Here is a 25377-nt window from a genome sequence, read left to right as displayed (position 1 = left end):
TTCTCAAGGTTAGCACTTTACCACTTGAGTCACAACACCACTTCTGGCTTTTGCTATGTATGTGGTACTGAGGAATCCAGCCTGGGTCTTTTTTTTTTTTTAGCTTTTATTTTTTTCCATGTATTTTTATTGTAATTAATAGAAGGGTTACATTATATTCACCAGACAGAAGGTGCATTTACTTCACAAACATTGATACCCTTTCTCATGTCTTGGTCCCCATTTCCCTCCCCCCCACCCCTGCCCCTCATCTTGTTTTCCCCCCTTCCCTATCCAATTTCAAATAACCAAATACACATATATACAATATATCAGATAACAAGGTAGAATACTGTAACAGTAAGAGATTACGAAGGGACAGCAAAAGAGATGAGAGATAACATGGCTTTTGTTTCTATATCCTGGAGGTCCTTTCATTTAGCCTCATGCTATATGGCCTTATGTATCTAGGTTTTGCTCTATTGCAGATCTCTGCTAGTAGAGCCCAAGGTTTCTACTGATTATGACAAATGAGGGAAACCATTGAGCCTAAGTTCCTTTGAGTCTGGCTTACTTCACTTAATATGATTTTTTCTAAGTCTTTCCATTTCCTAACAAATGGGGCGATGTCGTTCTTTCTGACAGCAGCATAGAATTCCACTGTGTATAAATACCACATCTTGTTGATTCACTCATGAACTGAGGGGCAGCTGGGTTGGCTCCATATCTTTGCTATGGTAAATAGTGCTGCAATGAACATCGCTGTGCTAGTGAACCCGGGTCTTTGTACATGCTAGGCAAGCACTCTGCCACAATTGAACAATTTCTTGAGGAGCTTTGGTCTTACTTTGGCCCTGGGCCTGAACAATGCCATTCCCACTGAGGACAGTCGAGGCTGGAGCCTCTGCCACCTGCTTGGTCACTCACCTCAGCTCTGTCCAGCCATCCACTCCTCCCACGACTCCCAGAAGGTGGCTGGCACCAAGCAGCCTGCAGAAGAAAGGCTGAGGCTTGGTCAAGGCACTGCTCGTGTCTGCAAGCAAAGAGCTTGGCTGGAGGGATGAGCTCCTGGCTCCAAGCTCCTTCACATCTTTTAAGGGAAGTTATTAGTAAGGGAATGCACGAGGCTGCCTGCTCTGAAGTGTGTGCCAGTCAGTCCTTCATGCTCCAGGATCTGCTTTTATTGCTGGAATTCAAGGCTTGCCTTGACTCCTCCCAACCCCGCCCCTAAGATGTGCCCTTGTCAGATGCAAGATCAAGCACTTAAGTCACCATGTGACTCTACCACAGAGAATACTAGTGGGACCCTACCCATTTTATGCTCGACCTACCAACATTCATCCCCCCCAGCCTCCTTGCTGGGGGGGTTCAGGGATTAAACTCGGGGCCCTGCTCTTGCTAGGCAGGCTCTGCACTACTTAAGGCACACCCTCAGTACTTCATGCTTTAGTTATTGTTCAATTAGGGAGCGTCTTGTGTTTTATTGGCTGGCAGGAGCCTTCCTATTTGTACTTGTTGTATCCCTGGGGTGACAGGTGTGGGCTACCTGTCCAGCTTATTGATCGAGGTGAGAGTCTCACTCACATGCTACATGAGCTGCCTTCAAACCACAATCTTCCTAATCTTCATAGCTGGTGTACAGGCACAAGCCACTCTGCCAGCCCCTGACATTCATATTCTAAATCTAAAAAAAAAAAAAAACCCTCTGAAAAAAATTGAAACTGACAGTTTAGATGGTTATTTAATTCTCCAAACAAAGACAGACAGAGAAAGCCAACAGGCCGGAAACAGAGGGATGGGGTACACAGAGGTTTGGTTTTGCAAGATGAAAAGTCCTGGGATTGTTGCCCAACACTGGAAATGTACTTTAACGCTCCTCAATGATATGCTTCAAGAAAAATGTTCTAGAAATAGGAAGGCACTTGGTGCTGGGGGTGGGGAGAGAGAACAAAAGACATATTGTCAGGGGTGAAATAATCTTATTAGAGTTCAGATGATTAATAAGTACCCTCTATGTCATGAACAGTAACTCATCCTGCAGATGAATGCCCTTCTACTAACAGAGATCTCAAACAGACTGGCTTAATTTGAACCCAAATTCATCCACCTGAAATCTCTTCATTAAAAGAAAGAAAAAAGGTACGGGAAATGTAAGATGTGTAGCTGATTAGTCTGGAGAGAGAACCTGACTTTTTAGTTTTCTGCTTCAAGTTTATATGAAACCTTGTCCCATTCATAATGAAATGACTAGTTGGAGGCATGTTCAGGTGGTAAAGCATTCCTCCACTGGCATGCAGAGGGCTCTGGGTTGAACCCCAGCGCCAGCCCCATAACACACACACACACACACACACACACACACACACACACACAGAGAGAGAGAGAGAGAGAGAGAGAGAGAGAGAGAGAGAGAGAGAGAGAGAGAGAGAGAGAGAGAGAGAGAGAGAGAGAAGGAAAGAAGCTGGTTAATGGGAATAAGAATGTCAGGGACCTTCTGCTTCGGCTACTTTGAACCACAATCCTCAGATCGCAGCCTCCTGAGTGGCTAGGATTACAGACATGAGTCACCAGTGCCTGGCTCTTTCCTACTTTGTAAGGTTAAGTTATAAATAAAAATAGGAATGCCTTCCAGGCTGCCTACCCTCGAGGCTGTGGCAGTCCTTCATACACAGGATCTGCTCTTATAGCTGTAACTCGGACTTGGGTTTAATTCTTCCCTCCCAACACTTGTCCTGTGGGTGAAGTGATACTTAAGTGTAAAATAAACAGCTGCACCTGCCTAAGACCAAGTACTCCAAGGTATGTGGCTATATCTCAGCATGAATCTGGGAAGAGGAAGGGAGGGGAGAGAAGGGACCAGGAAGGGAGGGGAGGGGAGGAGACAAAGGTGGGCAAGCCACCCTTCCAGTACCTCTCTTCAGTACTGAGGTTAAATAAAGTGTCTACAGGAATGCACATGTTTTACTATTTCACCTCGTCATGGACAACAGTAGGTCACCGCATTCAGAAATTTCTTCAGTGTCAGAGGATTCTAAATGATAGAACTAAGTGTACGAGCCACCCAAACAACATCAGCTGACATCCATGGCCAAAAGGTCTGCTGGCATATCACAACGCTCAGTGACTGTGGCACGACACTGCCATGTGGGAAGTCACCATACCAGCCCCTTGGGATTGACTTTATTTGGTTATTTGAAATAGGAACGGGAAGGGTGGAAAACAAGATGAGGGGAGGGGGTGGGAAATGGGGACAACATGAGAAGGGGTAGCAATGTTTGTGAAATAATGCATCTTCTATCTGACGAATGTAATGTAACACTTCTATTAATTACAATATATATATGTATATGAACCAAAGAGGTCCCAGGAGCCGTAGCTGGTGGAACCCAGTGGGAACTGGGTTCTGATGCCTAACTGGGGATGGACAGAGACCTCCATCTACCAACATGCAGAGCTCTGCTCAGCCCCCTTGTCTCCATGTCCTGTATATGGTACCTTTGGGTTAGAATCTATCCCCTGAGCTTCAGTCAGGACTCACCTTTTCTCTATGATTCCCATACAGTCTAGCTCCATTAACCCAATCTTCATACAAGTGAGAAGAACACAAGCCTTCACAGAACACAACCGTGCGTCATGAGCAATGCCTTCGTCAAGGAGAGGCTGCATCCACAGTGGTGTTCCAGGAAGACTCTACTTGCAAGCCTAGTGCTGGTGGCTCACACCAGTAAACCCTGGCTACTTAGGAGGCAGAGAGCTAGGGATCATATTTCAAAGCCAGCTGAGACAGGAAGGTCCATGACACATATCTCCAACTTATCACCGGAAAGCTGGAAGTAGAGACATGGCTCAAGTTGTAGAACACCATCCTGGAGTGGAAAAGCAAAGCAACAGTGCCTAGGCTCTGAGTTCAAATCCCAATGCTAGCACATATGTATGCACACACATACACATAAAGACAGACAGGGATATCACAGCCATCTTAGTTTATGTCCATACATTCTGCCATTTCCTACTATGAAGCCATGTGCGATTGTGGTCTCATTACAGTGGATCTTCAGTCCAGTGGAAGATCTGTACCACAGACCATCTACTATCCATGCCTATGAGTGCAACCTGCTAAAATAGCATTGTAGTCAAGAAGAGCCAATGGTAGTATTCGAACTCTCAGAGGTGATGATCCAGGACATCTCATCCATCCTCCTGGATCTTAAATATACCACTCCTCCCTTGGCGTACACAGTTTTCATCATAAAGTGTAAGAGGATCCTAATAATACTGTTTGCAGCACGTGTAACACAAGTGAAAATGGCAGGTGGAGAAAGAGCAGCCTAACATCAAGTGAACTCATGACAGAGTCAAAAAAATCTTCAGAGCCATACGACAGCATTTGTTTAATCAAGTCAGAGTTCATTACTGTTCACGGCAACTGCCAAGGCTGCGGCCAGGCCAGGTACCAGTTTCCTTCCTCATACTGGGTTCCAGATTCCACAAGAATAAATCGCTTGTGATGATCATTCAGAAATAGAAAGTACATCCTATTTTGTAATATATTAAAAAAAAAAACTTTGCTAGTCAGAAAAGTTCCACACAACGCACCCCCCACCAAAAAAAACCCACCACACTTCCTTGCCCATTTTATTAATTTGGAACAGCTGTAGCATGTATTGCTTAAAAATCGATGGGAGAACTGTTGCTGCATTTCTGCCATTCCGAATCTATCAACTCAAGTTTGCAAAAGGCGAAAGAGTCAGGTGGTGGTGGCTCACGCCTGTAACCCTGGCTAATCAGGAGACTGAGATCTGAGGATCGGGGCTCAGAGACAGCCCACGTGGAAAAGTCTGAAATTCTTTACTCCAATAAACCACCAAAAAGGCAGAAATGGAGGTGTGGCTCAAGTGACAGTCTTAAGCAAAAGAGCTCAAGGTCCTAAGTGCAAACCCCAGTACCAAAACACACACACACACACAATCACAGGAGTATAATACCTAATTGATAGCCTCCCACCAATAAGGCAGGTATAATTTGCTACACATATATCAAAACACCACACTGCATATCTTAAATAGATATGGTAATTTTGTTTTTGATAGTTCAAACTGGGGCCTCACACTTGCTAAGCAGGCCTCTACTGCTGAGCAACACCCCTTCCCTGTTTAGCCAGGGTATTTTTGACAGGATCTCACTTCCTGCTTGGGTGTCTGCCTGGAACATGATCCTCCTACTTCAGATTTCCTGTTGTAACTTGGATGACAGGTGCTTGCCATCAGGCCCAGATTCTTCTGCTGTGATGGAGTCTTGCAGATTTTCTGCCTGGGCTGGTTTCAAACTGTGATACCCTCCATTCTCAGTCTCCTAAGTAGCTAGAAATAGAGATGTGAGCCACTGACACTGGCTTATATTATATATGGTAGCTTATTTTGTTAAAAATCAAGGCCAGGAGTTCGGCTAGTGGTAGAGTGCTTGCCTAGCATGCACAAAGACCTGGGTTCAATTCCTTGGTACCACATACATAGAAAAAAGCCAGAAGTGGTGCTGTGGCTCAAGTGGTAGAATGTTATCCTTAAGGAAAAAAGCCCAAGGACAGTGCTCAGGCCCTGAGTTAAAAAAAAAAAAAATCAACGGTAGATAATAAAATTTGCACTGACCCAGTGGCTTCAACTGTCAGTTTCAGAAATGAAAGGATCCATACTGTGAGATTTCAGAACAGGAACAGCTAATCTGATGGCATGGCTTGGACAAGTCAGAAGGACCTGAAGTTCCCAGGCCTGATGCTACCTCTCCTGGTACATAGGTGAGGGACCCACCTATCAAAATTCTGATCACTAATTAATAACTATAGATTCTCGATTATCACACACGATTACCATTGGAAAGTGCTATCAAAATTAGAGGTATTTATCATTATTATTGCTAATGAGAATAAAACCCGGCTGCTTTTCATCTTGTGTTCTGCAAAGCTGGAGGCTGATCAAAGGGGCTGAAATGCACTATGGGAAACTGGTTGTTAAAGTCATCATCAGGATATCCTTTTCTAAAGGGATGAGTTATTAAGAAGTAAGCATCATTATTCTGATTTATTTCTCATCTACTATTCCCTATTCTTTTCTTACAGTCATCTCAGTTCAATATGGCATTTTCTAAGTCTACCATGTATGCAACTTCACTCAACTATCTGTCCAGTCAATGTTTTGTAGACACTGTCCCTTAGATGCCCCTGATTCACTGTAACTCAACACTGACCTGGCTAGCCTACCCTTCAGGTCTACTACGCAGTCACATCTCAACAAACAACGTGGAGTCTAACAAATGGGTAACAGTAATCCTTACAACTTCAGCCTACTTGCTCATCAAATGCAATTAAACAACCTTCCCATTTTCCATTTGGTTTACTGGTTACCTCTCTTCTGGACCCGATTCCTGCTACACTCGTCCAACACTTGGCAGCCAAAAGGAGATGCCCAAAACTCAAGTTTCAAGTTGATCGCTGTAGTTTTCCTGTCAGCTCAAGCTCATTCACTGACACATGGAGCCTGTCTCCACCCACTCTTGGCCTACCTTGGTAACTAGCATCTTCCTTGGTCAAATGTTCCTGAATGTTCTAGACTTGGGCTTTTGTTGGGAATCATTTTTCTGATCCTGTCTCTTCATTCAGATGATATATATATATGCACATACATATGTGTATACATATACATATACATATATGTGTATATATCATATATATATATATATATATATCACTCACCTTACCCTAAGTTGTCATCAAAGATTGGCTAGGGTCTGTCCTCAATTCAATCAAGAGCTTTCCCTTAATGTATCAACATCTACTATAAACAAGAGAATGGTATATCCGTTGAGGGCGTGATCTGACTCCAGTCCGCCAAATGAACCCACATTTTCTTCCATTCCAGACTGCTATAGATTCACTACCGTCTATGTAACAAAATGATCTGCCTTGGTCCAACTATATAAGGAAAAACAATTTTAAACATTAAAAACAGAAAGTTAAAGATTTGAATGTGTTCAAAGAAGTCAAGATTACCAGTTAACTCCTGAAACTCAGCCCTTAAGTTCAGATATTCTTAGCCTCTTTTTTTTTTATGTGACTTTCTGACTCACATTCCCTCTCTGTTGAAGGGAATCTGAACCAAAGGCGAGTCAGGAAAATAAAATGCGCCCCCCCCCTTTGCCCATCCCAAAACAAAACCAAACTAAACTTTTAATTGACAGTATTTATATGTTGATGTGGATGTGGCCACTCCAGACCATACTTGAGTAAAGTTTAAAAAAAATTATACATATATATATACATATATATACATATATATGTATATATATATATAGTCAAAAGGATGGTTACAATTATCTTTTGGCAACACTGAGTCTTGATTTTTCATGTGGGAGGCGAGGGGAAGAAAACCCTTGAACAAACTCTGCGCTCAGCTGGTACATGTGACATGCAAGGCCGTGCCAGCCCTGGGCCATCCTGCATTTGTGAGAGGCACACTGTTACTTGACACTGGCTCTGCAGAGGGATGGCAACAAACCAAGAAAGTCTACTTGGGAAAGACTCAACTCAAGGAAATGGAACAGACTTCAATTTGCACGGTCCCCAAACAACAGAAACCTCCACAGCAGGCTGAGACTCCACTCACCTGCCTGCTGCAACCAACAGCTTTTTATCTGACTGGTGCCTGCTAAGAAAACATGTCATGCTTTGCAGAATTGGCCTTCCAAGGAACAACATCAAACACATTTACAGATTCAGGCGGGAATGCCACATCACCCAAAGAGGGTATTTTTGAGATACCTAAAAATACATTAGCTATGAAATTAAGTTCTGGGCTTACACAGCAAGTGTCTTTAAACACAGTCTCACTTCTTAAAATGGGCTCCTTTGATTCTGATCTCTGTGCTATTTGTTCAGCAAAACCAAAAAACTCACTTCAGGGCTGGGTGGAGCCCAAGATGGCTTCCTCCAGCGACCTCTGGAGCCTCGCTGGAGGCCATAATTGCAAGCCAGCTTGGCTGTCCTGTGGCTGGCCATGATGTGGTTTTGAATTCCTTCAGGGCAAAGCCAGGAGTCTTCTCCAAGCAGTGGACCCAGGACTTGACAATTCCTGTCATGGAGAGAATATACTTCCCATACCACACAGCTTGTCAGTCTCCACGCTTAGACACAGAGCTTCCCTTCAGCATCATGGAAACTTCATCTTCCCATCAGTACTGGCTATGCACTAGACGCACACTGTGAGACAACCTAGCCTCCGGAGATTGCAGCGGGGCAGGCATCCACAGCCTGGTTCTCCCTGGTCTCCTGGACTGTCAGCATCATGTCTCTAAGGCCATTACATTTGGCAGGCTGGCACAGACGGTAAAGCTAAGCCATTTTCCTCCCCTCCTGCCTCCCCTTTATCTTGCTCTTCATCACCAATTACTAAATTCACCCTTCCACGTCTTGTTCCTGTGGCTTCTCCATCAATGTGTGGTGACACATCTAAAAAGTCCTCAGGGAAACTCAAGCCTTGAATTTTCCAGACCAGCTTGATGGAAGGAGAGTGTGTCAACCTCAGCCCTGCTGACAACTCCCATGGAGGGAACTGTGTTGTGTACAGGGGATAGGATCATCTCTATCCCCTAACCCTGCAGAATGCTCCTGCAGCAAGCTCAGCTTTCTGATCCAGCTATATGTATCTCTCTCCTCATCTCCCACCTCTTCTTCATACCAAGTCTCAAGGCTTTAGGAGCTTACCAGGTTCCATCAGGCAGTGGAAAAGGAAGAGACAAAGGGTGAGATGCCCACTGGAAGGTCCCGGATAAGAAGAATTCCCTCCTACAGCAGGAAGTGCACGGTTAGGAGGTACGGGGGGGGGGGGGGGCGGGGTGAGTAGAGCTGTGGGTGACAGCTTGGGAGAGGGGTGTCATGGAGGCCAAGTATGGTCCTGCAAACCTCTTCCAAATCCTCCTGGGCATGGCATATGTTCAAGGCAGAAGCTTTCTAAATAAATTCCTGTGGGTATGATATGAATAAAGAGGCTAGGAAGATTTAACAGTTGAAAGTTTCTAAAGCTTTCACTGATTTTATGTCCAAACAGTCGTGCCAGATCCAACTTTTGACACTATTTTTTAAATTGCAACTTTCAAAAAACTTAAATTACAGAGAACTGAAGAACTGAGAGACTCAGTTCTGATCTGTCTAGTCTGAGGGCGTTTATCTTTTTATTGCTGTCCATCTGGCAAAAGGCCAGAGGATAGAAACGGCCTTCCCAGTCTTGGATGAAGTCCTCAGACTGGTGCCCAAGAAGAAAAGCTACAGGGCCTTCTCAGCAGATGGCAGCACACTTCTCTAGGGGGACACGAGTCCACTGCCATCCATCGTAACCTGCCAGATTAGAAACCCATTGTACAATGTGACAGCCATCCAGCAGCAGGGGTGGGGAGTGGTGGGAGGGGTCTCTTCCCATGAATGCATAATGGCTCTACCCTAAGGACACCCACACTCACTCCTCCATCTGGGTGTGTGACTAGGTGTGGCCCCAAAGCAGTGGGACTCTGCCCAGGAGATGAAGGAAGTCCTGAGATGGAGAGACAACTCAGCTGAGTCTACTCTCACCCTGAGTCTTAAAAGCTCCCTGATTTCTTAACTGTAGTCACTGAGACAGAGACCAACAAACAGAGAAAAGGAAAGTACAGAAAAGATGTGGAGCCATAAGACAAAATCAACAAACCAGGGAAACGAAATGGGAATAGCTTCTAGAAGATGGGAAGAGCCTTCATGAGACTCAGTCCTACAGCTGTAAGACTGAGTCCTGCTAATGGGAAAGAGCAGGTGTGAGTTTCCTCTGGAAAATACAGGAAGGGATGCAGCCCCCAAAATACCTTCTGCTTCTGATGTTCATACCATATGGAAATAAATGTATTTCACATTGGCTTGTTCATGACAGTATGCTGTATCAGCAATATAAAATTAATCCAGCCAGGTACTGGTAGCTCATGCCTGCAATCCTAACTAATTTGGAGGCTGAGATCTGAGGATCAAGGTTGGAAGCCAGGCAGAACAGGTAAATCCCAGAAACTATTATCTCCAATCAACTAGCAAAAATTAGTACTAGCCTTGAGAGAGAAAAAAAAAATCTAAAAGACAGCTCCTAGGTCCTGAATTCAATCCCCTGTACTGGCACAAACAAACAAAGAAATGAACTGAACACCACTGGAAAGATTTAATAAAGGGTGTGTGTGTTTCCCCTAAAATCTTTAAGAAATATAAACTGTCACTTTGCAGAGTTGGGCTGCATGATGGGATAATGGTGGCATACCTGACAGCGGTGATTTTGTTTCAAGTTGAATGTTCTGACAGTTATTACCGATTTTTCAGACAGCTTTCCTAGTAATAAGAAATTTTTGGTGGCTGCTTTATGAATAATAACACGATTGGGCACACCTCAAAGGAAGGAAAATAAGAGCATAATTAAGTGAATCAAACTGCAAATTGGATGCACAAAAATACTGCATTTTCCCTTCAAAAAGAGTAAAAAAAGACTTTCATTCCAGGAAATAGGAATACAATTTTATTCAAAGGCCTTATTGGGTAATTTAACTATCAGGTTTAACGTCATTATCATGAAAAAGGAAAAGAAAGAAAACTTTTCAAAAGGCTCTACCTTTGAAATCCCTTGGGTACTTTAATTGACTTGCTTTTGCTTGCCTATTGAAAATGTGTAATAAGAACTTAAATCTTTCCTTTAAAGACAAAGAAGTAGGAGAGTTACCTGCAAAAGACATACCAATTAAAAAAAGAGAGAGAGAGTCAAAATCTAGGTTTACACTGTGCCATCTATTAGAGGGGACTATATGCAGTTTGGATGGTTTTTGTATGTAGGTGTGCCAGTATACTGTGGGCTTGAACTCAGGGCCTCATGGTCTTGCTTGGTTCTTTTGCTCAAAGCTGGTACTTTACCACCTGAATCACAATTCTGGCTGCTGGCCGATCAATCAGAGATTGAATCTCACAGACTTTTCTGTCCAGGGTGTCTCTGAACCTTGATCCATAGATCTCAGCCTTCTGAGTAGCTAGGATTACACCCAAGAGCCACAGGTGCCTGGCATTTACTTTACAAATGTTCACTGTACAGCTACCAGGAACCTGGCAGTACCCTTGGTTCAAGGAAGCTACAGATCCATGCCTGTTTGGAACAGGCATTGGTTGTGAGCCATGCAGAGCAGTGGCAGTGTGGTGACTGTGGGTTGGTCACTCACTGGTCACCTCTAAGGAGACATCTGACCTGGGAAAGAAGGCATAAATGCTCATCCTGCTAGCAAATGCAAAATGGAGACAGCACAGCCACCGTGCCATAAACACATGTGAACATTACCTTCTCTAAGGAACATATGGAAAACATTATAATGTAAAGACTTGGGGAGAGCAAATTCCACAGTCAGAAGAGAACCACGCCACTGGCTTGTTCTGCCCAGGGCTGTGTGAAGACATTTGACAGGCATCAAGTAAATGTTGCAAAAAATGACACTCTCACAAGGGAATTGAGGGCATTATTTGCCTTCTTCTTTTTTTTTTTTTTGCCAGTTCTGGGCCTTGAACTCAGGTCCTGAGCACTGTCCTTGGGCTTTTTTCCTCAAGGATAACATTCTACCACTTGAGCCACAGCACCACTTCTGGCTTTTTTTGATGTATATGGTACTGAGGAATGGAGTCCGGGTTTTCATGAATACTAGGCAAGCACTCTACCAGTAGGCCAAACTCCTGGCCATTACCTTTTTTTTTTTTTTTTTGCAAGCTGATGAACAAAGCGTTAAATCCACAAATATCCAGTGTTTTTTCCTTCACACCCTGCTTAGCCACACAGGAGAGATCAGAACACCAAATATGCTTGTGCTTCCATAGACACCTCCTGCCATTTTCAGCGCCATTGTTACAACTAACCAGAATGCCAAAAATACTAGCAATAGTAACTATAACTCCTAAGACCACCCTCTACCCACCCCCTGGTTACTAAATCATCAAGGACTTTTAAAGTATAAATATATTTTAACTGCACAAAGAAGTTCTTAATATTTACATATTTGATTGCAATCATGCCATTGTTATTTCTTAGCATGCAGGTAGGCCCTCCCACCTTTTGTTAATAGGTTTTAAGAACCTGTATGACTTTGAACTGACAAAACATGCATGTGTTATGTGTGTATACACATACATTTGCACATGCATGTATTCATGCACATGCATGTGCATATGTAGATGTGTATGTATATGTGTACATGTATATACACGCATATTTTAATTTCACAAAGTAGCTCAGGAAATAATTTTTAAATATCACTACTCTGTAATATAGGTATAGTTATAGGTCACGAACATAACAAGGGAAACGTGAGTGAATGCATTTTGTGTACATATCTCCATTCAAGAAAGCAATTAGGGGCCGGGAGTTTGGCCTAGTGGTAGAGTGCTTGCCTAGCATGCATGAAGACCCGGATTCGATTCCTCGGTACCACATACTTAGAAAAAGCTGGAAGTGGTGCTGAGGCTCAAGTGGTAGAGCTCTAGCCTTGAGAAAAATCCAAGGACAGAGCTCAGTCCCTGAGCTTAAGCCGAGGACTGGCCAAAAAAAAAAAAAAAAAAAGAAAGCAAGTAGGAATCCTATCACATAGACAAATTACCTTCAGTGCAAAATACCTTCCAAGATGGACTCCAGTGCAAACAAAATACAAACAAAAAAAAAACCCCAGCAAAAACAATCAAACAAAATTACCCCAGAAAAACAAAGAAAAAGAAAGCAGCTCAAACATCACCCCTATCCATAATATGCCCCAGTGCTTAACTGTGGGTCTCATAATGCACGTGACTTCTTTGTGTGTAACACTACACTTACCATAAGGGCCTGTGCACACAAGAAGCAAGAAAGCAAATCACCTCCTTCCCAGAACCCCCTTCAACAGAAAATAAATCCCCCTAATAAAATCTGGGCAATAAACATAAGGCAACTTCTTGAATCCTGTTTCTAATTTGGCACAACTGTCAAAAAATACAGTTTTACTTAGATTACTTAGATGTACTTAGGAGTGCTCAAAAGACAGGAAATATTCTTTGAAAATGAAAAGTAAACACTCAAGTTTGAGCACTCCTTGCCCCCTTTTTCCCATGCTGTGAACAGACGCCAGGCCTCCTGCACGCTGCCAGAGGCCCCCAACACTGAACTACAACCCCAGGCCCAAGAACTCTTTCTCAATCTCCTGGTGGAACTTACATATATTTGATTTCTCTTATATCGCTGGAATAAGTTGTACATGATGGACCCTCCATGGAGCTCTGTCAGGGAAGCCATGTCATCCACGCCGTCCTCATTCATGGGATGCATAGAGGTCACCTTCTGGTGAGTAATTGTGCTCTGTTTGTACGTGAACACCTGAGCGAGAGAAAGGAATTTAGTTGGTTAGTCAGCAGTAGTTTTCACAGGTGTTTCCCAAACAAGTACAACTGCAGCACAAAGATACCAAATAAAAACTAGATATAAGCCATGCATGGTGGAATATGCTCAGGAGGCTGAAGCAGGACTGAGCTGGAGGCTAGCCTGAGCTACGTAATAAGTGAGAGTCTATCTCAAAAGGGTAAACAACAAGCCAAGGATGCTGGTAGCTCACACCTATAATCATAGCTACGTAGAAGGCTGAGATCTAACACCATGGTTTGAAACCAGCCTGGGCAGAAAAGCCCTTGGGCCTCATCTCCAATTAAGCAGCTGAAAGTAGAAGATGTGGCTCACATGAGAACACCAGCCAGCCTTGAGAAAAAAATGCTCAGAGATGCACCCAGACCCTGACTTCAAGCCCCAGGATGGGTACAAACAACAACAACAAAAGCAAAAAAAAAAAACCCAAAACATTGAAAAGAAGTTTATAATTTATTTCCTTCCTACTCACTTCTCTCTGTCTCTCCCCTCCCCACTCCTCTTTTGTCAGTATTGCATTTGAAATCAGAGGCTCACACCTGCTTTGCAGGCACTCTACCACTTGATTCACTTATGGTCCTTGTTGTTGTTCTCATAGGGTCTTGCATTTTACCAAGGCCAAGCTGGACTGCATTTCTCCTTTTTATGCTTTCCAGTATTGCGCTACCACACCCAGAAAATACTTAATGAGCGATGAGCTTGTCTGGAAGTATAATCCTACTCCTCCTGAGTAGCAAGGAGGACAGGTATAAACTACCACACCTGACTTCTAAAGGAAGCATGCGACAGCTGCCATTATTCTTATAAGATATCCAAGAATTGACCATCTTTTGAGAATTACAGAAGTTATTTATAGTTTACTTTGCTGCACATTTTTATTATATTTTTAAATTTTTTATTGTGGGTGCTATATAAAGGGGTTACAGTTACCTCCATCAGGTAGTAGGTACATTGCTTCTTGAACATTGTTACCCCTTCCCATGTTTTTCTTCCAATTTCCTTCCCCCACCCCTTCCCACTCATCTTGTTTTTCCCTTACCTTCCTTTTTTTCAAATAAACCAATACACGTTTACACCATATACAAGGTACCACACTCAGATACAGTAACAACATGAGATAAACAAGAGGGAGGAAAGAAAAGAAACAGCTTCAGTTAGTACATTAAGAATAACACATTTCACAATGATACAGGTCAGTAATGGTTAAGAAACTACCAGTTTTCAGAACATACTTTGGTCTTCTTACATAATATTTCACATCCTATCAGACAGTGATTTCAAACCTTCACAGTAAACCTCTTCAACATAAGTATTATATAATGTAAGTATTACTTGAATTCATACTCTTAACCCAAATATTCTACATACCTATTCAAAGCCTGGAATAGCTCATGGTATCCATGTTTAGAAACATCCTTGACCAATATTCCTTCTCAACCAAGACATTAGTCATTTAAATTTGGTTTATGTTGAATTCATTTATTTAATAACCTGGAGTCCTTAAAGTTCCAAGAACAGCAACAAGAGCTGCAGACTGGTCACAACAAGCACAGGAGGTGACTCTAAAGCCATAAGATAGATTACTGAGTCGGCTATGTGTTTCCGAAGACCTACTCAGTATCCTTGGGTCACAGTCCACTTGTTACAGGCATAACGATAGCAAGGTAAGCTCCATCAGTTCATTAAAGTCTGACCACTTTTACAAACACAGTGAAATCATTTGATCATGAGTTCTCCATATTTGTGGACTTACTGGATAGCAGTGCTTTGCATGTTCACCATTGAACTATACCATCAGTCCTACGATTTAGTAGGGCTTCTCCCTTCTGGTACTAGGATTTGAACTGAGGTCCTTGCACTCTCACTTGACTTTTTCACTCAAGGCTAGCATTCTACTACTTGAGGCATACCTGCATTTTCAGCTTTTTGTTAGCTAACTGGAGGTAAGGGTCTCAGGCTTTGAACTAAGATTCTAAGATCTCAGCCTCTTTAGTAGGTAGGATTACAGGTGTGAACCATGGGCACCTGGCCTGTTTGGTGTTTTATTTATTATTTACTTATTTATTTTTTGCAACTTGTACTATAATCATTGAAGTTTTGGGGGTTTTATTAAAGTAAGAACATAAGCAACCTGAAAATCACACAGCTTTCATGTATACAAACCTGAATGGACATATACACACACAAAACCATTTTGTAGAATAACATTTGCGGAACTTTTGATAGACAATTCTATTTTTAAATATCAATCAGCTGCCTATATGCCACAAATGGTATGTTATTGCAAGAGAATAACACACTAAGAATGGCAAAAATACCCATCTATGGGTTTTCTTTGGCCATGACAAGTGGTATGTTTTATATTGGCAGAGAAAAATGAAAACTGGAGCAGTAGCATTTCTGTTACATGAGCCACAAAAGTTGGCCCAAACCCATCCCAAGAAACCAGGCAAATGCAGGGACCCACAGGTCTTGCAGGGAGCTCAGGTCTTGCTCTCCACAGTGGTTTCTTAGACTTAAGAAGACATGCTCAGGAGGTGAGACAGGGCCAGGGGAGGGGGGGCGGGTAGACAGCTGAGCCAGGGGCTAGGCAGGAGGCGGAGTGGGTGTGCCCCATCCAGAAAAACAAGTTGTCAAGGAAAAGGCCCAAGCTCATTTCAGATTGCAGGAAAATACAGCAGAACTCCCTCATGGGTCACAAGCCTGTAGGTAATTTTATTTTATTTTTTATAACTTTACTATAACAATCTGCCTATTTTCTAAACCTTTTCTATATTTCTAGGGGGAAAGAGGTACTCTCCAGAACGGATCTAAATAACTACAATGAACTTAAGTCATTTAAAAAAACAATAGGCACATAAGGCAGGCAACTAGTGGTTCATGCCTACAATCCTAGCTCCTCAGAAGGATGAGATCCGAGGGTTGAAGTTCAAAGCATGTAATGGCTTTGAAAAACATCCTTGAAGCTCTTATCCCCCAATTAAGCACCAAAGAGCAGGAAGTGGAGGTGTGGCTCAAGTGAGCCCCAAAGCCCCAGCCAAGGCTCCAGGAACACTGCAGTCTTAGGAGCTACTTCCCGGCTAGGGTTCTAGTACTCCCTGGAATCCAGGTGCCCCATTAGGGACCCTTTCTCCTGGGTCACAGGACACTCCTCTATGAGCTGTAGCATTGACCTGGTACACCTGCAATCCCACTGGAGGCTTTGCCAGCATCAAAATCAAAACTAGACCTCTTCACACCAGGCTCAGGGAACTACTCCTCCACTGACTGTTGGTATGCCAAGCCAGAAACCAGGCAAGCTAACACCTTTCTGCCTGCTGGTTGTCACTGTAATATCTAACTCCCCAGCCTAGAGACTGGAGAGCCAATCCCATCTTGAACCCTATTTCTGCCCCCCTCTCTGATCCTCCCTGACTGGAGCTTGCAGAACACTCAAATCATCCAGCCAGTGTTTTGCCTTTAGCATCCTGTGGCATAAACCCAATGTTTCATATGTGTGTACACACGCACACACACACACGTTTTATTTTTAACAGCACTTATAAATTACATATATATTGCCATTTTTAATGTCAGTTTCTCTTGGCGTTGATAATGTAGAACTGCAGGCTATTTTCAGAGGGAAGGCTTTGATTTCTTTGGCTGGTATCTACCCCCACAAAATAGCTAGTAGAATCTTTTCTCCTTAAAGAAGTAACTGGTCAAGCTGGAGCCACAGGTATGGGTGCTTCAATGGCTGAGCAATTATCCCTTGTTCTAGATAGGCCTCTTGATGCCTGTGTCAACATACAGGGACAATCGAGCCCTGTCCTGTGTATAACTACACAGACACAGACACACACAGACACACACACACACACACACACACACACACACACACACACACACACACACACAACTCAGCACAGGCCCCGTGCTGAATAAGCAATTTAAATATTTCGGTTAGTCATGATCTTGCTATCAGCATTGCTATCTGATCTTCCTTGGACTGCAGGTCTCCCATGCTTTGTGTCCAGTCGTTTCCAAGACAAAGTATCAGTTCCTCAGCATGCTTTCTCGCCCATGCAAAGTAGCTCATTTCTGGGGCTGCGTGAGGAAGGTCTGAGGCTATGTATGAGTGGAAGGGAGGGATAGCAGGACTCAATCATAGTGGCCACGCAGTCAGCAGCACGGCTGGCTCTTTTTTGGGCTACTGTGGGACAGGACATGCCCACAAGGGCCAGTATATTGACAGAATGCTAGGAAGCTTGGTACCAGTAGCTATCTGCTAGAGGGACAGACACCAGCTGCCCACCAATGGCTCTGAGATCATATGAGGACCTCAGATTTGTCATCCAAACCTAACTAATCCAAAGGCTGACATCCAAGTCAACATTTTTCATCTCCTGCCTATTTTGAAACTGTCTTAAATAAATAACTAGACAATAATCCTTTGGCTGCTTGCTCTTCAGTGCAATTTTATTAAAAGCCATATTTGAGCCAAATATGTGTACATGGATCAAGTTTAGGAATCCTAAAATCAATTTCAGGAACTCTAGCTTTATTTGTCATGTTTTTGTTTCCCAACATGCTCAGATGTGTCAGATGAACACATTTCCAAGTGGCAAGAGAGGATTGAGAGGTATCATGCAGGTCATTCATTAATCCAGTGGTCAGAGTTTGATTGATTCCAGATTCCAGACGAAACCCCAAAGTCATTTCTTGACTGTCTGGTTGTTTAAAATGTACAAAGTGGACAAGAGGTTAGTTTGGCTCAAATTTGTGGTACAAAAAAGTAGAAGAAAACACATAAATACATGGTCCCACACAGCAGAGCACCTTGGGACGTGAGGAGGTGGTGTCTTCCCATGCTTCTCCTATATGCCTACCCCATCCCATCACCAAGTCAGATGGTCAGAAAGAAAAGACCAGGAAGAAAAGGTCACCAAGTAATTGAGCACTCATGGCTCACTCCTGTAATCCTAGCTACTCAGGAGGCTGAGATGTAAGAATTATAGTCTCAAGGCAGCCTGTCTAGACAAACTTGAAAGACTACTATTTCCAATTAACCAGCAAAGAGCTAGAATTGGAGGTGTGTCTCAAGTCATATAGAATCAGCAGCAAAAAAAAAGGCAAGGGATATGTGAGGCCCTTAGTCCAAGCCACAGTTCAATTACATTGATACACACACACACACACACACACACACACACACACACACACACACACGTACACATGCACAGTATTTTGAATAACATGGGACAAAACTAATACCATACTCTGAGATAATATTCCTAATCTATAGAGCATGAACAAAGCATGAAGGCAGAAAAAGAACATTTTGTCCACAACACACTAATGTCTGCTTGTAAATATTTAACTATGTCAGAGATCTAAAACCCCTGTACATTCTGTATTGGAAATCTGCTCTAAACAGGTAAGAGCCAGAAAATCCAAGGGTTAAAGAAATAAATAGAAATCTAAAGCCTTCCCAGAGTCCAGGTTATGAATGATACAAGCGTGTGTTAATACCATCTTTTTTAAAATTTCATTTGTCTTGCAAATCACTGATTTCTTTCCTTTTTTATTACAGATAAATGTTTATTTCAAAGTCTGATCTGCTAAACTAGCACTTTCCATCAAGTCGGGGAGCAGAAACCTTCACAGGCTTTACAATGTTTTGCTTAGGTGCAGCTTTTGTGGGAGCCTTAGCAGCAGCCATTGTAGTCTTCTTGGATGCTTGCTTAGCCTTTTTTCCTTCCTTGGCAGCCCAAATAGCTTGCTCTCACTGAGCCTTTCTAACTTCTGGTTTCTGATTCCTCTTGGCCATTATATCCGCAAGAGATGCACCAGTGCTGGCCCTTTGGAATTTGACTGCACATCGGGTTCATTTCTTTTAAATTTCTTCCAATTGTCCCTTTGTGGGCTTTCTTCTGTAGAGGACAGTCCAGTTTATCTGCAGAGGATTCATCTTGGAAAGAAACACTGACTCACATTTTGCATTAAGAAACTAGAAAACCTTCCTGTTGGTCCTGGGGTAGATCTTGTACCTGCTGAAACTGAGTTTGACCTTCATGGTGGCCCATATTGCCAATTTCTTGAATTTAAAACACTCTCCTGGAGACAGTGCAGAAGCCAGCTGAGTACAAAGTTGAAGCCATAGCTGGTGCCAGTGGCTCATGCTTGTAAGCTTAGCTACTCAGGAGGCTGAGATCTGAGGATCACAGTTGGAAGCCAGCTGAGGCAGGAGAATCTATGAGATTCTTATTTTTACTAAACTACAAAACAAAGAAAAAAGCTGAAAGTGGAGCAGTGGCTCAAGCGGTAGTCTTAGTGAAAAAGCTAAGAGACAGCACCCAGAGTCTGAGTTCAAGTTCCAATACAGGCACAAAAATAAAAGTAAAAATTCTCAGCTGGGTGTGGTGATGCATGCCTATAATTCCAGTATTCAAGATACTGAGATAGAAGGTCAAGAGTTGGATGCCAGTCTGGGCTACCTAGAGAAACTCTTTTAAAAAAATCTATTGTCTTAATATTTTGATAGTTACACACCTTTCTGGAAAGCATATGAGCTAACACATGACTGGCAGGAATGTGATGGGATGCAGATATTTTGGAAAACAGTTTTGCAATTCCTAAAAAGGTTAAATGGAGTTACTCGATGACCCACCAATTCTAATTCTAGGAATAAATAAATCCTCCAGAGAACTAAAAACATGTGTCCATGCCAATGTTCATGATAGTATTCTTCTTATTGGCCAAAAAGTAGAAATAGCCCTCAAATATCCATAAAGAGATAAACCTGTCTGTTGTGGTCTACCTAGGTAAAGGAATGTTACTTGGCTGTGAAAATCGATGGTATATGACACTCTGACACAGATAAGCCGTGAACACACCATGCGGAGAGCACAGACACAAAAGGCCACATATTATATGACTGCATGTATATGAAATGTCCCAAATGTGCAATTGCCCTGAGACACACAAGAGATTAGTGAGTGCCAGGGGCTGGAGGGGGGAGGGATAAAGACTGACTCCTAAAGGGAAGGGCTTCCCTTTGGAGTGGTAAAAATGTTCCAGAATTTCTTGTGCTGATGATTATGTAACTGTGAATATACTAAAAAGAACCACTGAATTGTACACTTGAACAAGATGAATTCTGTGGTAAATGGATGGTAGCACAATAAAAGTGCTGATTTAAAAGCACAATCACTAAGTGTAGTAGAGGGATACATGCAGACTTACACAGAAGCCGGACTGAGATGCACTGGAGAAGAACCAGGGTTAATTAAACATGGCTCTGACCATCTCTGGCCAGCTCTCCTACTAACAGACTGCAACATGGCAATGACAAAGAAGGACTAGAACAGGAGCCCTTAGCAGATTGGTCCTGTGAGGAAGCTTGATACATTCACTTCACTATACTAACATCGTGTTCTCTCCGTCCTTAGAAGGCCTATGGAAAATCGGACACAATGGCTCATGCCTAGGTAGTTGGGAGGCTGGGCAGGAAGGGTTTAGGGCCCCCATCTCAACCAATAAAATGCCATCCTACTCTGTAGGAGGTATATATACAAGGATCTTAGGTCAATTTGAGATAACCCTATTTAATAGGCAAATAATGAAAGCAAAAAAGAACTAGGGGTGGGACACAAGTGGTGAAGTTTCTGTTTAGCAAATGTGAGACCTAGGGCTCAAATTCCAGCAGTGTTAAGGGAAAAAAAGCCTAAAATAGTTATTTTAGCACTTACAACAAGAAAAAGCTGCTGCTGGCACAGGGTAGCTATCTATATAAAGTCACACAAGCCTTAACCATGGATGTTCTAATTATCAATACAGCACAACCCAAATCAGGCTGTACACTGATATGTAAAGCATTGAGTTGGTTTTGTTATTTTTTTTTCAATAAGCATTCAAACCAATCTATAAAAAACACACAACACAATTCAATGCAAGGGCTAAACATGTCCAGAATCTGCCTACACTATCCTGAACGCAAATTCTGGAGAACATATTCAGAAACAACACAGCCCAGAGACATTTAGTCTTCATGTCACATTATATAAGGAAGAACCCACATAGAAAGGGTAACTATTTTGTGAGTTGAGCCAAGCTTATTAAGACAACGGTGAGGATTTCTGAACAAAACGTCAGAACAAACTGCCAACAACAATTGAATGAGTCTGTTAGATGGGATAAAATTTCAATGGAAAGATTTTCTAAGCTTTTTTTTTGTGGGGGGGAAGGGAGATGGCTTTAAATGTCCTTGACTTGGGCCTGCCACTAAAATTTGTCTGTCAAATTTAATACCCTTTCAATGATGCATGAATTTGCATCCAATATGAAAGCTAGCGATACACTTCCATTTGAAAGGGTTTTTTTTTTCTTTCCATTTTCACCAATTTTCCAAGGCAGAAAGGTTATGTTTCCCAAGTTTCCCAAGATCACTATGCCCAGAAGCCCTCTGGGCCAAGACTCATAACTAATTTAGGTCTCTCCAACAGAGACCCATCCCATTAGAACACTGACAATGGAAGCTGACATCTAAGCGGGTTACTCTCACACGCTGTGTTTCATTAATGAGCTTTTTATTTAATGTTAGTGTCTAATACTATAAAGCATATGACACCTTTGTCATGGTCTCATGATTCCTAACTCTGGCAGGGCTAAGCGCTTGGAGATTGTTTTTTTGAACGTATTAGCTTAAGTTCTCCATACCCAGGCAAAGCCATATTTCCTGCAGCCATTAGCTCCTTATCAGGTAACTAGGCAAAGTGAACTCAATCATGGAAGTCCTGAGATTGGTGTTTGGGTAAGTGTGTTTGTGCATGTGTGCATGTACGCGCTTGCGTGTGTGTGTGTGTGTGTGTGTGTGTGTGTGTGTGTGTGTGTGTGTGCACTACATGAGATGGAAAGCAGGGGGCTGATGTGTTCCTGGCTTCACACTGTAAAGCAAAATGCTATGCTTTGCACAAACACACAAGACCTGTCAATGTTTAAATATAATGTGTAACCTCTGAGTTGTATTAGAGGCTTAGGTCATCATTTTAGCTACGTTGTTGAAAGCAGTTTTGCTCAAAATGCACCAATTTTGTACCCTGTATACAAAACAGAAAACTGAGAGGTGAGGCCTGGATGGCAATAAGGGAAGGCATGGACCAGGAAATTGACAGCAGGAAGCCTCTTTACAAAAAACCATGATCAGCCAGGCATGGGTGTTCAAGCCTATAATCCTGGCTACTTGGGAGGTAGAGATTTAAGAAACCAGATTCCAAGCCAGGTCAGGCAGTAAAGTCAATAAGACTCCTGTCTCCAACCAAAAAGCCAGAATAGTTGCTCAAGACTATAATACTGACTACTTGGGAGGTACAGGTTGGAGGATGGAGGTGTCAGACTAGTTGTAAACGTCCATCTCATTCAGTGGCTGGATGCAGTGGTGCACGCCAGTTATTCCAGCTATGGATGGGGGTGGGAGGAGAGAAGCATAGTGGCTGGGTACGGTGGCATGCCTCTGTCATTTCCAGTAAATGGAAAGCAGACCTAGGAAGCTCAAAGCCCAAGCCAGCTTGACATAAAGCAAGACCATCCCTTGAAAATAACGAATGTAAAAAGGGACAGGAGGTATGGCTCAGGTGGTAGAGAGACTACCTTGCAAGTACGAGGTCTTGAGTTCACGCCCCAATACCACCAACCACAATAAAGTCCACAAAGCTCCTGGGCTCCAGGAAGAGATAACTGGCACAAGGGCTGTAGAGGGGCTCTAGCTCAGCAGCTTGTCCCGCAGGGATAGGTCTCACACCATGGCTACCACTGAGCTTTGAGAACCTGCTTTTGCTGAGTGTCTGCAATGATGGAAACTTCCCCTGCTGGGAAGCTGCTGTCAGAGGGGTAAGAACTTGAAAGTGCAGACTGCTCCCAAGATAAGACAGTCACTATCTGACAGTCCTGGTTCCACAGTGACACTGTCAAGGTACCTTTTCTCCTAGGCATTCCACTTCTGTCTGTCCTACTTAGACCCCTGAGCCCCAGGCCACACATTCACCAGCCTATTCGCTGCCAGACCTGGCAGCCAGTTGGAACTACACCCAGCCAACTAAGTCTAACACTGACCTCCCCACATTGAGAGGACCAGCCCTGGACACCAGCTCTGCACAAATATCAAGCTGCATAGACAAATGAGTATCTGTCTCTACGTGACAACTCTTTTCTCTGTAATCTTGTATCTGGTAAGCAGCTCTCTGGTTAGGGGAAATGCTTCTTATCCCAGTTTTACAAATGTAAAACTCAGAAGCAGAGTTTCAGTAACTTGCTGGAGGTCACCTGATCCTAACAGAGAGTCATGAACAGGAGTCTGCTGACCACTTAGGCAAACATGTACAGGCGTGGGTAGCATCAGGGTTCTCATTTCCAAATATACGTTCTTCTTGGTTTTGTGGGCTTGGTTTTCTTTCATTTTTTGTGCCACTCCTGGGGGTTTGAACTCAGGGTGCTGTTTCTTTTGCTTAAGGTAGTGCTCTACCACTTGGGCTACCGTATCATTTCTGGCTAAGTATTTCACTGGAAATAAGAGTGACAGCCTTTCCTACCTGAGCTAGATTCCTACTCAACCTCCTGAACAGCTAGGATTATAGTCATGAGCCACCAACACCTGGGTACATTTTTCTGATACTAAGACAATCACTCTTGCCTTCCTGATGCTAAAAATCAAGTTAAAATACAACAGTATTTTAAAACTGCATTAACAGCGTATTAAACACTCAGTGATGGGCAAAGAGATTTTTTTCGTTGGTGGTGGTACTGGCATTTGAACTCAGGGTCTTTAGCTTGCTTAAGATGCTCTACCACTTGAGATACCCTTCACCCTTTTTGCCTTAAAGAGTTTTTTTTTCAAATGAGGTCTGCGAGTTACACACAGGCAGCCTGCACTGTGATCTGCTTACTTCTAGTGTAGCTGAGATGACATGGACATGTCACTAGGCCCAATTACTAGAAGAATTCAGGGCTGGTCTTGAACCACCATCTTCCTCATCTCCATCTTCTTCTATGTAGCTCAAATGACAGGTGTAAAAAATTGATGGAGGATCAGAATCTTACTCCTTCCTTCCTTCCTTCCTTCCTTCCTTCCTTCCTTCCTTCCTTCCTTCCTGAATTTAAGCCAGTCATAGGAAAAGGAGAGTTAACGCTTCACCGAGAAGCTCCCAGGTCTTCCTAAGTTCATTAACAGCATCAAAACTAGTTTGGATAAGTGAACCTAGGAAGGTTAAGTGAGGACAGGTCACCAACACATACTAATTATGGGATTGCATAAAAATGCCAAACACTTAACCTGGATTGCTTTATTCTAGTTCTGCCTAACAAACAAAGGACTGCCAAATAAATGAGGCAAAGTGGGCACAAGGTAAGTGAGGGGTCCAAGCCACTCAAAGCATCAGCAACTGATCAGTTACAAACCATCATCAATGTATTTCCCACCTTCACCTCCCCAGTTCCAGAATAAAACTGAAGAACTCTGTCCCTCTTCCAGTCTCCTAATCCAGGTATCCTTAACCTGTCTCTCCAGAATAACTAGAAAAGCATCCCTTCCCAAGGATTTCAATCCACTTCTTTTTCTTTGAAAAAGTAATTCTTTAACTCAGAGTTGACTGATTAGGCTGATAAGATTTCACATATACTACAAGAAAACATACAGTCATGAACACACACGCCCCTTTGGTTTTTGTGCCCCTTTTCACTGAGCATCTTCATAATCAGAGATTTTTCTTTTATTTGGAAGTACTAGGATTTGAACTCAGGGTCCTGTGCTTGCTAGGCAGATGCTTAATCACTTGAGCCACGCTTCTAGCCCCTGCCTTTTTTTTTTTTGCTTTAGCTATTTCTGAATAGGGTCTTCTTAAGCCAGCCTGGATGGTGGGTGATCCTGGTAGTGCTGCTTCTTATATAGCTGAGATGACAAAAG

The 25377-nt window shown here is 42.9% G+C and overlaps 1 protein-coding gene and 1 pseudogene across 1 annotated transcript in view; both read right to left on the bottom strand.

The window, feature by feature from the left end:
- The window catches only part of LOC150064652 (unconventional myosin-X-like), a 101268-nt gene that overhangs the window by 14937 nt on the left and 60954 nt on the right, over positions 1-25377 (bottom strand). Inside the window, exon 3 of the mRNA XM_090332106.1 lies at positions 13242-13400. Coding sequence (XP_090188232.1) covers positions 13242-13400 — 159 coding nt within the window. The remainder of the gene's footprint in view (positions 1-13241; positions 13401-25377) is intronic.
- LOC150064654 (large ribosomal subunit protein eL24 pseudogene) lies at positions 19048-19497 on the bottom strand (annotated as a pseudogene).

Source organism: Megascapheus bottae, chromosome 4 (assembly GCF_031878675.1).
Source record: "Megascapheus bottae isolate mThoBot1 chromosome 4, mThoBot2.hap1, whole genome shotgun sequence".
Lineage (NCBI taxonomy): Eukaryota > Metazoa > Chordata > Mammalia > Rodentia > Geomyidae > Megascapheus > Megascapheus bottae.
This window is presented reverse-complemented; position numbering and strand designations above follow the sequence as displayed.